The 15,447-nt window shown below is 40.8% G+C and overlaps 1 protein-coding gene across 6 annotated transcripts in view; it reads right to left on the reverse strand.

Annotated features, from left to right (window-relative positions):
- The window catches only part of LOC135224627 (chromodomain-helicase-DNA-binding protein 7-like), a 271,651-nt gene that overhangs the window by 117,313 nt on the left and 138,891 nt on the right, over positions 1 to 15,447 (reverse strand). For all 6 annotated transcript variants that reach the window (XM_064263825.1, XM_064263824.1, XM_064263819.1 and 3 more), the window contains one exon: positions 203 to 395. In XM_064263825.1, the coding sequence (XP_064119895.1) occupies positions 203 to 395 (193 nt within the window). The remainder of the gene's footprint in view (positions 1 to 202; positions 396 to 15,447) is intronic.

The raw sequence follows: 15,447 nt of genomic DNA on the forward strand, positions 1-15,447 counted from the left end.
TCAATTGTTAGGAGAGGGTGGAAAGTCAGATGATAGAAAGAGAATATGAAAGGAGGTACAGTAAAAGAAATGAAAGGGGTTGCAGCTAGGGGCCAAAAGGCATGCTGCAAAGAACCTTAAGGAATGCCTACAGTTCACTGCATGAGGTGCACTGACAGCAACAATCCCTAAGGGGTTAGCATAATACTCAATTAAAACATACCCTATTCTTCAATCGATGAGCTTCATCAATGATGCAACATCTCCAGTGAATTTCTTTTAGCTCTAAACAATCTGATATGATTACTTCAAAGGTTGTGATAAGTACATTAAATTTGTAGAGGCTGGGGATCCGTTCCCCATTCTCATCCTTGTAATACATCTCATATTCAAGGATCATATTACGACTGGCTTGCCTGAAAAATAAAAATATAACTTATGTACTGTATATACATACACAGAATATTTTTTAAGGACTATATCAGTGAAAATATTAAGTCATTCAACGAATTCAAGTCAAGTACCCATAAAAGGAATAAGAGTAGTAAAAGAACATAGCAACACGAAAGTATATAAAGAAACAAATTATAGCACTGACAGAAAAAGAAAAAGTTATAAGTAGATTCCAGAATTGGAGAAGAAATGACTATGTTGTGTCAAGCACATCTATGAATAGTGATTGAATATTATATATGTCTACAGTCAACCCAGTATTTGAGTTCTAGAGCTTCGCGGATTTTTCTTCGGACTATATCTACCAATTATTCGCAGGGAATTTGTCTATTTATGGGTTTTCCCGACAATAAATATTCACTACATAGTGTATTTTGATATTTTTATGACTAAATGAGAAATTTTTAACCATTTGTGTATTTTTTGTCATTAACCTTACAAACCTGAAAGGTCTTAACATTAGGATAAATACTCAGCGCCAGCTGGAAACCGGTAAAGTTTAAAATAATTGTGTACGCAAGGGGCTATTGGCATCTGTGCTTGGTCACGAGACATGTGGGGCCACTCACATACCCATCATTAACTCGTGACCCCGTTAGTTATTATTCCAACCCAGGTTAGTTGATAGAGGGGTGGTTAGAGGTGGGCCTTTGTATGTTAAGACCTCAGGTTTGTAAGTTATGATAAATACAAATTAGTTACAAATTTGTCATTTGTTCATAAATGAAGCAAACCTTCGGTCTTACCATTAGGATAGACTTACTCTTGGTGGGAGGTAAGTACTATTAACCAACTGGGAGTTTGCCATCTTTGATCAGTTTTCTGAATACCAGAATTCTACGAAACAACTGACCAGTATTTTGGAATCTAAGACATATATGAATACAGGCAGTCCCCGGGTTACGACGGTGTCGGCTTACGACGTTCTGAGGTTACGACGGTGTCGGCTTACGACATTCCGAGGTTACGACGCTTGTCAATAGACGTTATTTCCAGGGTTACGACGCATGTTCCAGGGTTACGATGCCTACAACGCTCATCTGGGAGATGAAATATGACACCAAAAATGCAAAATAATCAATATTTGAATTTTTTTTTAAGAAAATGCCATAAGAATGCAGTAAGGATTTCTTAGGATTTTTGACGATGTTCTGGCTTACGACGATTTTCGGCTTACGACGCGTCTCAAGAACGGAAACCCTGTGGTAACCCGGGGACCTCCTGTATCATAGAGTCAGACTTCTGGGCTTTTACACTGTCATAGTTCATTGCATCCAAGGAAGATAAGAAGATCTGTTCCCCTAACAAACCAATTCATCCACTCATGTAGGTTTGTAATCATTCCTCTTCCCCTAGCTAGAGAGAGGAATGTCCTGCTACTGATAGGTATCTTACTGATACAAACCCTAACATTATGGCCACTTCACTCACTTGTACCTTGTCTGTTCCAGCTTATGATGGTACTCTCTTCTTACTGCCCTAAGTAAAGAAGGAGACAAATTTGAAAAGGAAAAGTGGCCAGTTAACTCCTCCATTTCACATTCATACTATCATCTTAGACAAGATACCAACTGACCTGCCGCTCAATTTTGAGCTTCGATACAGTCACAAACCAACCGTCACGATCATTTAAGGGGACCGTCTGCTATGATGTCTATTTTTTTTTATTTAACCCTTAAACGCCGAAGCAGTCAATAAAAATATGACTCCCGTGTGCCGGATGGGTTTGAGAGTGAGCGCGTAAGCGGAAAAAATATTTTTTTCAAAAAATCACAGCGCGCTTAGTTTTCAAGATTAAGAGTTCATTTTTGGCTCCTTTTTTGTCATTGCTTGAAGTTTAGTATGCAACCATCAGAAATGAAAAAAATTATCATTATCATATATAAATAATGCGATATATGATAGCGCAAAAACAAAATTTCATATATAATTGTATTCAAATCGCGCTGTGCGCCAAACATTTAAGAGGTAACAAGTTACTTTTTTTTCGTTGTAATGTGCACTAAATTGCGATCATTTTGATATATAACACATTGTAAAACGATAAAAGCAACACAGAGAAAATATTATCACAAAATGATGCATGAATTCGTAGCGCGCGGATGTAAAAGAATAATTTTTTTAAAAATTCACCATAAATCGAAATATTGTTATAGAGACTTGCAATTTGTTTCAAAATGAAGGAAAATGATTGAATATTACGATACTGTAAGAGTTTTAGCTTACAAATGCAGTTTTCGACCATTTCAAACGAGTTAAAGTTGACCGAATGTCGAATTTTTGTTTAAAATTTTTTTTTATATGCAAATATAAAAAAAATGAGAAATGCTACAACCTTCCAATAATTTTTTGTTATATTGTGCATGTTTTTGCGCACATTTCCATATATAAACCTTTAAAAAAAGCGTAATGTGAAAAGGCTCAAAAATTAGGAGAATGTGACCCTACGCGTTTCCGAGATTTTCGGCCGAGAATCGTTCGCGCGGAGGGGAAAAAAAATAAAAAAAATTTTTTTCATTTTTTCAAAAATTTCAACCCATAAATCGAGATATTGTTCTAGAGACTTGCAATATGTTTTAAATGAAGATAAATGATTGAATATTACTAGACTAAGATTTTTATGTTATAAAAGCGTTTTTTGACCTTTTCGGTTGAGTCAAAGTTGACCGATCGTAGTTTTTTTCGTACTTATCGTACTTTATATGCAAATATTTCTTTCAAAAATGATAAATGCTACAACCTTCCAAAATTTTTTGTTATATTGTTCATGGTTTTGTGCACATTTCTGTATATAAACCTTTAAAAAAAGCGTAACATGAAAAGGCTCAAATATTAGGAGAATGTGACCTACGCGTTTCCGAGATTTTCGGCCGAGAATCGGCGCGCGGAGGGGAAAAAAATATTTTTTTCAAAATTCACCATAAATCGAGATACTGTTCTAGAGACTTGCAATTTGTTTTAAAATGAAGATAAATGATTGAATATTACTAGACTGTAAGATTTTTATGTTATAAAATGCGTTTTTTTGACCTTTTCGGTTGAGTCAAAGTTGACCGATCGTAGTTTTTTCTGTACTTATCGTACTTTATATGCAAATATTTCAAAAATGATAAATGCTACAATCTTCCAATATTTTTTGTTATATTGTGCATGTTTTTGCACACATTTCCATATATAAAACTAAAATAAGCGTAATATGAAAAGGCACAAATATTAGGAGAATGTGACCTAAGCGTTTCCGAGATTTTCGGCCGAGAATCGGCGCGCGGAGGGAATAAAAATATTTTTTCAATATTCACCATAAATCGAGATATTGTTCTAGAGACTTGCAATTTGTTTTAAAGTGAAGGTAAATGATTGAATATTACTAGACTGTAAGTAATTTGCTTACCCCCCCAAAAAAAATTATATATATCTATATATATAATATATATATATCATATCTATATATATATATATATATTATATATATATATATATATATATATATATATATATATATATATTATATATATTTTATATATATATATAGTATATATATGTATATATATATATATATTATATATTATATATATTATATATATATATATATATACAGTCAGCGCCATTTGTACTGAGAAAAGAAAATTAGCCTGCAGAAAAAATAAATTTCATTTATAAAAATAAAAAAAAAAATAGTTTAACACTTATGCCGTCGTTGTTACTTCCTGATGGGGAAAGCCCTTGGACTTGATGACCTTTTGGAGTCGCTGTGGATGACAATCAGCCAAGTTCTGACAGTGGGCAGGGGGTATTTCCCCCCAGACCTTCTTATTGCAATCTCAAGCTTGGGGATTGTTGACGTATCCTCCTTACTAAGGCGGCGTTTCAAGATTCCCCAAAGGTTTTCTATGGGGGACAGATCAGGTGATTGGGCAGGCCAATCATGGATAAATTCAACCTCGTTGTCAGAGAGCCACCTTTTGGATGCCCTTGAGGTGTGGCAAGGGGCGCCATCCTACTGAAGGATCTCACAGCCGGTTTTGGCGAAAGACTCGGGTAAATTGTCCTTTAGCAGCTTAATATAACGCTCAGAATTAAGCGTTTAGCATCTAGGAAGCATGACAAGAATCCCTAGTCCACCGTAGCCAAAGGACCCCCACACCATGAGGTATGGCAGATGCTTAACGCTGGTCACGGTCAGCCGCGGGTCACACGCTGACAAAGTGTGTGACTTCCAAACCGTCGTGCCCTTGTTCTCACTGATGCAGAACATTGCTTCATCGGTCCAAAGGACCTTATGCCACTGTACAAGGTCCCAGTCCTTATGGTCCTTGGCAAATTGAACACGACGGCAACGTTGCTTAGGCATTCACGAGGGGCTTGACTCGCGCTTTCACCTTGGAATTTTATTCTAGGGACGGCTTCTGGATGTTGCGCTGAATTGTCCTTACAGAGACATTTCTAAGGAGCTTAGGGTTCTTTTCTTTCAATTCCTTTGCATTAATTGAAGGATTAAGGTCCAACTGATGCCTTAAAAGCCTTAAAATCTTCGTAGGAATCTTCAAAGACCTACCCCCGCCATGTTTGTGTTCGGGAACGTTATCACCAGATCCAGCCCGACGCCATTTTGGAGAAGTCGCCCGACGCTGTCTTCATTAACACCAGTAATTTTGGCAATTTCTCGGTTTCTTTTACCAACTTTATGTCGATCACAACTCTCCACAAAAATTATCATGGCTGGTATTTTTACCAAGACATCACTCTAAGGGCGTGGTAGACGGCGACACTCACTGCATACAAAGCACAAAAAAGAAATATGTGGACCGCCGTCAAAAGAAATGCACTCCTTATGGCTGACAATTGGATACCAACTCTATGAAATTGTCACCAGTAGTGCTTGGGTGGATAAACAAAAGTTGCCAATTAGTCATTTTGTTCTGGCCAATTTTTTTGCGGGAAATATGATACGGGTCCAAAAAACAACAAATGATTGAGAATTCCAAAAATTCTCAATACAAATGGCACTGACTGTATATATATCATATATATATATATATATATATATATATGATAATATATATATATATAATATATATATATATAATTTTTTTTTTTATACATAAAATATATATATATTACATTCTTCGATTCTGGTACCAATACATAAATAAAAGGAATGCAGGTGACACTTCTCTTTTGTTTTCGCATTACCCTGAATGTCTTATTATTTTATCATGCACACTTCAGATATATAAAAAATTGTAATAAATAGGAATAAAACTAAATAAACAAATATAAATAAATGCAGAATACTCACTCGTAATCCTGACTCTTCGTTCTATTCTTGTCTTCTCCCTCCTCCACTGAAGAGTCTTGCATTTTTTTCCACTCAACATGAGGTACAGGTGGAGGAGGGGGAGAGCGCGCCCTTACTGCTGATGGAAACCCGGCGGCCCCGTGCGCCACCCTCCGCTGTCGGTTTTAGGGGGCGCGCTCCAATACATGATCAAAGAGATCAACTCCTCCCATCCCTTGTGCCTGTTGTAGTGCCCAATGACGTAGGCCGCTCGTACGAACTCCTCAAACACAACTCGGCCCTGTCGACGTGTCTTCTTCCGCTGTACGATCTCTTCTTGGATGGGTTCATGACTCGTCGTAATCATGGGGACGAGTCGGACACCCTTCCAACAGATGACGAAGACAGCGCCCTTCCGCCGCCACTCTGTCTCTCCTCTTGCCAGGTGTTGCGGATGACTAGCGAACCTCTTGAGGACATTCGGGGCCCCACGCACCAACCAAAGGGTACCACTGACGTGAACACCTGCTTCATACAGTTCCTGGGCCATGGGATACCGAGTTATAATAATTATCCATAAACAGGTGATATCCCTGTTACGGAAACGTCCCCACAAGGTTGAATACAGTGTCACGCAGCGTGGAGAAGACCATGTATACACTGAAAAGTCCACAACATATCCAGTGTTGGCCTCGGTAATGAGAAAGAATTTCACACCATATTTCTTTGGCTTCTTGGGGTTATACACTTTTATACTAAGACGTCCTTTGTAAGGCATCATCCCCTCATCCAAAGACCAAAGGACGGTTTCTTTCCAGGAATCACAAGATTACTACACCGCTCACAGGATATAATCCAACACTGTACGCAACTATAAATGAGGCGATCACTGTTATTCCAGGGTATGGCCCTTCGTTGAAGGCGTTGAAGTACCTTGTCCATCGCCAGGAAATTATCACGGGACATAACGCCAGGCAACACCTCGGCATACATAAAAAATAATTTCTCCTCCAATATTGCCTGACGTCGACAGCAGGTGTCATACCAAAATAAATGTGGAGCCCCAAAAAATGTGCCATGTCAATGAGGTTGCAACCCCGCCAGTAATACGACAAGGTCGTCTTCAGCTCATACCGGCAGTACCGAGCGTAGTCCACCGTCGTCTGTACCAGGTATTCCAGCAATTCCCGCGTCAGGAAAAGCTGGATGACCCAAAACAGTCAGGGGTACTGGTACGGTCATCCCAGGGGTTTGCCATGAAGGGGTGCATGTTAGGAGGGGTGGGGTCCTCCGTCCACCCCTCGTCACTCTCCGACGACCGACCTTCACCTTGGCTGGCGCGACGAGCCAACCTTCTACGTGCCCCCCGTGCGCGCGCACGGGTGGCGGGCACGATGCACACTACCCCCCCCCCCCCCCCCGTTGGCCCATCACCCAACCCTCACTTAGGCCCCCACTTTCCGTATTCTGTCTCTTCTCTGCGGATAAAATTGAGCCCAGTATTACCCTCCCCACCCTCCCCCTCCTCCTCAGATTCCCCCTCGTATGCACTGAACCCACTGAATTCGAGCTCACTTTCGGGATGTGAGCCTCGAACGGACATTGGGGGTCAAATATTCATCCTCACTTTCATCGGGACTGATGTCCTCATCACTCGATGACCATCCGCCATCAAAATGAGGCACTTGCGACATGTTCCCGATCAAGCTCCGAAAGATATTCGTCTATGTCCCTTGGTTGGAGGCCTCCCAAATGCCTACGAATGCCCCTAAGGACGCCCACATGCTTCCTAGGGGTAACCAAAGGCATACGATGTGTTCCCGAAACACTTTCAGCCACACGTGGCCGCACAGAACGGCCTTGAGGCGCGGGGTCATGCTGGGTGCTTGGGCCCTCGCCAGCATCCAGGTCCAAACTCGCCTTACACAATCCCTTCCGACGGGTAAAACGCGCCTTTCACGGTTCACACGTCGTTGAGACATATCTAGGAATGTCCTTGTCGCAATACAAATGCTCAAAGTCTCGCACAAGTCCAGAAAAACACGCTTTTCACGAAATATCGCTCTCGTATGGTGCGCTACTGATGCTGGCTGGAGCGAGAAGAATAATCGCGCATGCGCACCTGGGTCACGCTTCAAAACAAAACAAGGCCTTGATCCGTGAACTCCCACAGATTCCCCAAGGCGCGTGATTCAAAAGTTTTAGGCTGGTAGGCCTATAAGTATTTTTACTGTGAATTTTAAAAAAAACTTTCGTATGTCGACGTAAAATACGTCCAGTCGGCACCCGACAGACAATTTATCTCGACATAAAATACGTCCAGTCGGCGTTTAAGGGTTAATACCTTCATCATATAAAAATTTCAAGTCATTTGAGCAAAAACTGTCTTATTTTTTTTTTTATAAATCATAATTTTTGCTAATAAGTAGAGATTTCTCCGCTAATATGACATCAGTTGTATTGAAAATCATACCATAAACACTTCTTTATATACGGAACAATTCTGTGTGACAGAATTTTGATTTATTTTTTTTTTTTAAGAATTTTTTTTTTTTTTTTGTCTAGACACTCAAAAATTCTAAAAAAAAAAAAAAAAAAAGAAAGAAATAAAAATTCTGTCACACAGATTTATGGGATTTTTATTCCTCTTTCCAATGATATCTTTCTCTCCAAAATTGGATAATAATAACCGAGTAATGGTTACCGACAGGCCGCACAAGTATGTTTTTGAGTTATAATCCTCCCAAAAGATTTGCTATTTAAATTTTGCTTTTTTCTTATAAAAGTCAAACATTATAATTACTTTATTTGTACTTTTATTGTTGATTTCTACATCAAGGATCCTGGTCCTACCCCTATAAGTGATATTAATACCCTCAGCGTGACACCAGACAATGATGTTGACGGCGAGACATCGAGACAATGAGGGCGCTGATAACAATGAATTTTCGTGTTTTTCTTTCAGCACACCTCCTGGCCTTCGCTAATTTTGCTAGCCCTTAGTTGCTGAGTAGCCTTCTTGATCTTAGGTAACTTTGGCATTGCTATAAGTTCACTAAGAAGTTATAAAAACAACGTAAATAGCTAGTGACCAAACTCAAGTGACGAAGTGCATGTAACTCCTTTGACGTCTGTGGCATAACCGAGTCATTCTCCGAGTCTCGCGGCTCTCGCCTATAAATAGCTGCTCTGACCAGCCCTCAACTCACACTACCTTTCATTGCTACCAGATGTATGAGAATCTCGAAAAAAAATCTGAAAAAATCCCTGTATATATGCAAAAATAAACAAGCAAAACGATTCTGTCAAACTCAATCATACAGACGACGCAGTTACGATGACGTCATCATTTAAAAACACCCCCCCCCGCTATATCTTCATTATTTGTAAAAATAATTGGTTGGAAACTTCTGGAAAGCATGCCGGCGGATGTTTCTGCATAGATACAAGTAATAACTTGATTTTTTATTTTTTCAAAGTGACATGTCCTCCGCCATAGTGGACGGTCCCCTTAAACAGATATGTTCTTAAATGCCAGAAGGCCCATATTCCTCTGATGACCTTGACTTCTGCATAACCTCATTGGTACAACTTGACAACCAAGGAGTAGGCTTGACCGATCGCCTCTGTTAGGCCTGTTCCTTTACGTCTACCACCTTAATGTTCTAGTGACGTAGTTCTTCCTATAACCACAGAGTACTTTCACAAGTCAAAGCCAGCCCTGCTGAAGGTCCCTCACACCATACCGAGCATGACTAAGAAATGTATCTGTCATTATGACCTGTGCTGCATTGACTCATTACCCCGGATTCCGGGGCCAATTGGAACTGGTGTTCCAGACTACTTTCGAGTATGTCAAAACCCTGGTTATTGAGTACGTCCCACTCTACCAAGGTCAGAGGAAGACCCCCATCCACGGTCAGTTTCCTGTAACGTGACTGATGTATGTGCCTGGTGGTAGTCCGTCGAGGCTACTCTGATACAGAGTATGTTTTCACTTATCAGATCGCAGTTCTTTTGTGACCCATCCAGTTCATACTCCTGATTCATCTGAAGATTAGTCAGTGTGAAGCGATATTCACATGCCAATCACCAGTCCAATGTATTCACCATGCATGTAAACATGTAATTACAGAGATTCTTCCTTCTGTTCTGACAACCTCTCCACCAGATTATTGTCTAAACCGAATGCCTTTAATAGACAGAAACGTCCACTATACAGGCGGCCCCCCCCCCCCCCCCCCCCCCAGTCACGGCCAAAGAATAATTCTGTATATGTAGCTAACGAACCTTTGGAGTCTTGTTACGTCCCAGGTGACACACTACACCCAAAAACTGAGAACTATTAGTTCGAAAGGGGGGAAGGAAGAAAAAGAAAGAGGAAAGAGATATTCGTTGGATGAGAAACTGAGAAAGGAAGAAATGGATCGATACTGGCAACCTCCAGACCTTGAGATATTAATTCTACCTATCGGTGGTGCCTCTTCCCCACACGAACCTGGTAGCGATGATTGTGCTACGATAAACTTCATCAGTCACTCATCCTGGGTCCTCCTTAACTACTGGAACCCATCCTTCTGTCCGGGACATGGCGGAACAGGTAGAACCTAGAGTTTGCGTAACCTCCAGGTTGTTCCCAGTATCGCAAATGGAATCCTCAGGCTCCTCGAAGGGTGAAACCCCTGAGACAGCTGCTATTACATGGTTTTTCCATTATATGAGTTCCTCTCTGGACGAGTGGTTTGTGCACTCATCTGCCAAACCAGTGGTCCGAGGTCCTACTCCCATCTCGGCCAACGCGGAATCAGAGAACTTATTTCTGGTGATAGAAAATAATTTATCGATATAGTGTGGTTCAGATCCCATAATAAGCTGCAGGTCCCGTTGCTAGATGACCAATTGGTTCCTAGCCACGTAAAAAATATCCGAATCCTTCAAGGAGTCCCAGCCCTCAGCCCTAGGAGAGCTATTAACAACTGTGTTTTTGTAAAAACTAAGATCCCAACCAACACCTTATCGTGACCTTTTACAATATACTGCATATGTTCAATATGCTACCCTCCTAAGGGAAATCCCATATTGCTAGAAACCATCATGGTGCTATTCTCGAGTAACCTAGCCCAGAATTGTACCCAACGTCACTTCACCCTACCTCACTCTTGAAGAATGGGGAACTCCCCACTTTCCCCTTCCAGATATGATGAGGTACTAATGCCTTGCTCTAGCCAACTGAAGCTCGAACCCTCTATGTTAGATTCATGACTTCAATATAGAAACTAGACCAGTATGGAAGAGACCCATTTGCAGATTCCAGGTTAACCACACCAACAACCACTTGGACTAGTCTCAGTAGGTATAGTCAATTAAGAATTGACTAACTTATTTTAAGTTGACAAGACCAGGTTGACCCTGGCTTGGTTAGGCTAGGCTATGTTAACCCTTCAAATTAGGCTAGGACCCTGGTTTGGTTAGGTCAGGCTATGTTAACACTTCCAATTAGGCAAGGCTAACTCCTCCATCACTTAGGGTAGGTTAAGTCCATCCGAGATGTACACTTAACTAGGCTAGGCTAGTATAGACATGCTTAATCTAGAAACTAAATGAATTAGGTTAGGGTAAAGCCGTTCAAGAAAGTTTGAGGTATCCATGCTAGGCTACAACCACAACCTTCTAGGCCGAGGTGGTAGAAGTGTTTCGAATGGGTAGCCTAGGCACTAGTCTATGCTCGGCTAACCTTATAATCTTACTAATTCGCCCAACCTAAGATAGTACGGGCATGTTCAAGCAACCAGATCTTGTTAAGTCATCAACCCACTGTTAGGCTAAGTTGACATGTACGTCGGAACCACCTAACCTATGAGTTAGGCTAAGCGGACCCAGCTAAGCTAAGAATTGTACCACTCAGACTAATCTAAGATAGTAAATGCAGGTTCGAAAGCCAAACCGCAACCATTAGTTGGTCCAAGCCAGCACATGCATACCCAAACCAGTTAGTTCACAGTCTAAGCTAAGAACTACTACTCAGATTAACTAAGATAGTAGCAGTAGACTCGAACTGGCTGGAATAGGCTACGAATATAACCACTTGGTAGGCTAAAAGGTATGACCCAATTATCCTGGCTATAGCATCTTAGGTTACAAGTGCCCTACTTAGGCTTGGCTGCCTTAAGTGACAAAAGAAAGACATTCACCTCTTTCTTTCGACTTAAGTTCCCATTCGATTTCATTAAGAAAAATGGTTCTACAGTACTTTCGAAGGAACCAAGCTTTCGATTAACTTTAACTACTTGTGTAAGAGTCGAAGTGTTTGGTCAATATTCTAATAGCAAGAAACCAGCTTATACCAACAATTATATAAAACATGGGAATTCTCCTTACCTGTAAAGGTTTGAAGTTTTCTGGAGTCAACCCAAAGTATGCTACTTCCCACCATTCAGGCTGCATATGATTACTAAGAGGTATCCATATCCTTCCATCAATCCGTGCATTTTACGTGTTGTAAAATGGACTCTACATGACTAGAACAAGGTCATTCATACACTTTCGTATCCTTTTTCAAACCAAACACCATGTCAATCCCCGGGGGAAGCATATGCTGGCAGGTGTCTACGTGCTCCCCGAAAGGTTATTGAATTGACTAATCAAATCAATCACCTCCTCATACGAAGCCAGAAACGCTTGGTTTTCTCTTCCCTCCGGTTCTAAAGCACTGTGTTCAGCCATAGGAGACGTTAACTCACTCCTACCCTCTGAAAAACGTCCGGGGGCGTCATGGACGTCTGACCATAGCATCTTTGATCTTTAATGGCCACTGATGGCTCGATCTCGAATAGTCAGTAGGATCTGAGATCTGAGAAGGTATCTATTTGCATACGCCATGGCCTTCCGACCATACGGCCACGGCATCTTTGATCTTTAATGGCCACTGATGGCTCAATCCTGAATAGTCAGTAGGATTTGAGAAGGTATCTGTTTGTAATCCTATATACAAATATGAGAGCAATTTTAACATATTTTATTACTCTTGACATCTAGAGTCCATGAAAAACGTTTGTAAAAGCATTGACGTATGTATCGAGTTAAGCAACGGCATTGTAGTCGCCCACTGGCAACTCCACGTCGGCCACTGGCCCAGTGACAGTCGTTGCTTTCGCTCGTTCGGACTCTTGTAAACGGCTTCGTCTGATTGCTTTGAGCTTACCAGCCCCTGACTTCTTAATTTTCTTGCTGATTGGGCTGTGACTGTCCTGGTTCGAAGATGAAGAATAATTTACTCTTCTCCTCTTGTCCCGAGGATCAGTCATGAAATCCTGTATCCTCCAACACTTGACTGGTACACTTAGTGATGCCATCGAACTTAGCTATGACACCATCTAGAGCAGAAGACGAAGAAGACGACGACAAATCACGCCTTTTCTTTTTCTCTTACTTAGCCATTTTCACCTCTAGATTCTGTTTATTCTTCATTACTGTGTGTACCAATGAGTCAAAAAGCGTATTAGGTTCCGGAGGCAGCGAAGTAAATCGAGAATCAGTAGGCTGTGACGTCATGACTACCGCCATTTGCAAGCAGTCTTGGCTATGACGTCAACACGCTTGATGGAAGCGTGAGGCTGTTTATGGTACTCTTGCAGCCAAGATCAAAAGACCCAACCTTCTGTGGCATTTCTGCTTTACAAGGATGCGACAATCCTGGCTCGAAGATGAAGAAGAAATTATTCTTCTCCTCTTGGAACGAGGATCAATCACCAAGTCCCTGATTCTAGTCTTTGCCAACTCTTCACAGCAGCCACACTAGACTAACTTTCCATCATTCACTTGTTCGACAATTACAACTACTTCTTGTGCTTTCATATAGTAGGGATGTAACAATCCTGGCTCGAAGATGGAGAAGAAACTTCTCTTGGCTCTAGGATCAGCCATGAAGTCCCTATTTTTCCAGGATTGGCAGGAGAACGCACTGGCATCAAAGCCAATCACCTAAGCGGAAGGATACAGAGGAAAGACTTGTCTCTTTTCCATTATGTGACTTATATCTCATAACGCTTGTAATTTCTCTCAAAAACAATGTGCATTAAACCCTCCAATTCGAAGCATAGTTGTGAAGTATCTTGTCCTCAAAATGAAATGGAAGCATGTCTTTGTGTAGGTCCGCAGCTGTGAAGTGACATCATGGCGGTCGCCATGTTTATGACGTCACTGAGCAACTCAATGCGAAGCCAGCATCCTACCAGAAGTGCAAGGCTGTTGATGTTATTCTTGTAGTAATAGCAACGCAACATTAAAGGCTGCCTTGTTGCCCTATCTGCTTCTTTACAGATGGCAACGCATCCGACCGCCATTCAGTGCATGTCAGGATAAAAGGGACATCACGTGGGATCCTGGGTGGCAACACGACGTTATACATCAAACCAACTGTCCTTGGGTGGTTTCTCCTGATAAGCCTAATGCCGACCGCACACCTGCATCTTCTCTACCCACGTATCTGGAACGAAAACAAGATGGCGATACAAGCCTCTCCCGCAGGGAGGAGGACATTGTCATAAATTACTTCCCAAAGCACATCCAGATACATCAAAGCTTTGGATTACAGGCAATCCATTTGAATATGCGATATTCCAAAGCACAGGTAACGAATTAACCGTACCTTCTTCACCTACGACTTACTACACGACGAGTACTTCACAAACTACACCGGCTTTAAAAGGACGGAGCAAACCACGTCCTCACTTAAAGGCGGTAAGAAAATAACTAACGGGGTCACAGAGTTAATGAGGGGTATGTGGGTGGCTCCACATGTCTCGTGACCAAGCACAGATGCCAATAGTCCCTTGTGCACACAATTATTTTAAACTTTACCGGTTTCCAGCTGGTGCCGAGTATTTATCCTAATGTTAAGACCGAAGGTTTGTTTCGTATATGAACAAATAGTTAAAAATGAGCAATTTAGCAATCGATGTGTTTTATAAATGTTCATCCTTTTATGTTTAAATTGTGTATGAAAATGTAATACGTACAGAGTATTTTTATTTCTGTGCAGAAATATGATACAAAAGCAGCTTTTGAAACTGCCCTTCATGTAATCAAAATACGATGTTTTTTCATGTTCGTTCTTGTAAGCCGCTGCCTGCCGCTATTTCGAAAATATAGTTTAAAAGCGTGCAAATTTAGCGATCGATGTGTCGATTTTATAAATGTTCACGCTTCAAGTTTGAAATGTGTGTGAAAATATATTACGTATAGGGTATTTTTATTTTTGTACATAGATATGATACAAATTAAGGCAGCTTTTGTAATACCCTCCTCGTTGTCAGAGGATGTTTTTTCATGTTCGTTCTTGTCTGCCACTGTTCCAAAAAATGCATGCCACTGTTCCGAAAAATGCATGGTGTTATTTTATAAATTATGCATCTTTTCCATAAATCCTTTAAAAAGTTATACATTACTTCACTGTATCCAATAATATTGTATGTATTCTCATATTATTGTATTATAAAATACTAAGGCAAATCTAATCCTGTATGCTGCGGAGGGGTCAATATTTTGGTCTGAAATCAGCTGATGGCAAATACGAGTTCGTTTCGCCATATTTAACGCAATTCTGAGCGCATTTTCTTGCTTCTAGTTAGTATAAACAAATATCTAGATACTTGAGACTCATATGAGACAAGGTTATTTTTCCTTATACAACGTGTTTTTAGGTGGAAATATGAATTAAACATGACTCGTTGTGATTG

The sequence above is a fragment of the Macrobrachium nipponense genome, chromosome 12 (genome assembly GCF_015104395.2).
Source record: "Macrobrachium nipponense isolate FS-2020 chromosome 12, ASM1510439v2, whole genome shotgun sequence".
Taxonomy (NCBI): Eukaryota; Metazoa; Arthropoda; class Malacostraca; order Decapoda; family Palaemonidae; genus Macrobrachium; species Macrobrachium nipponense.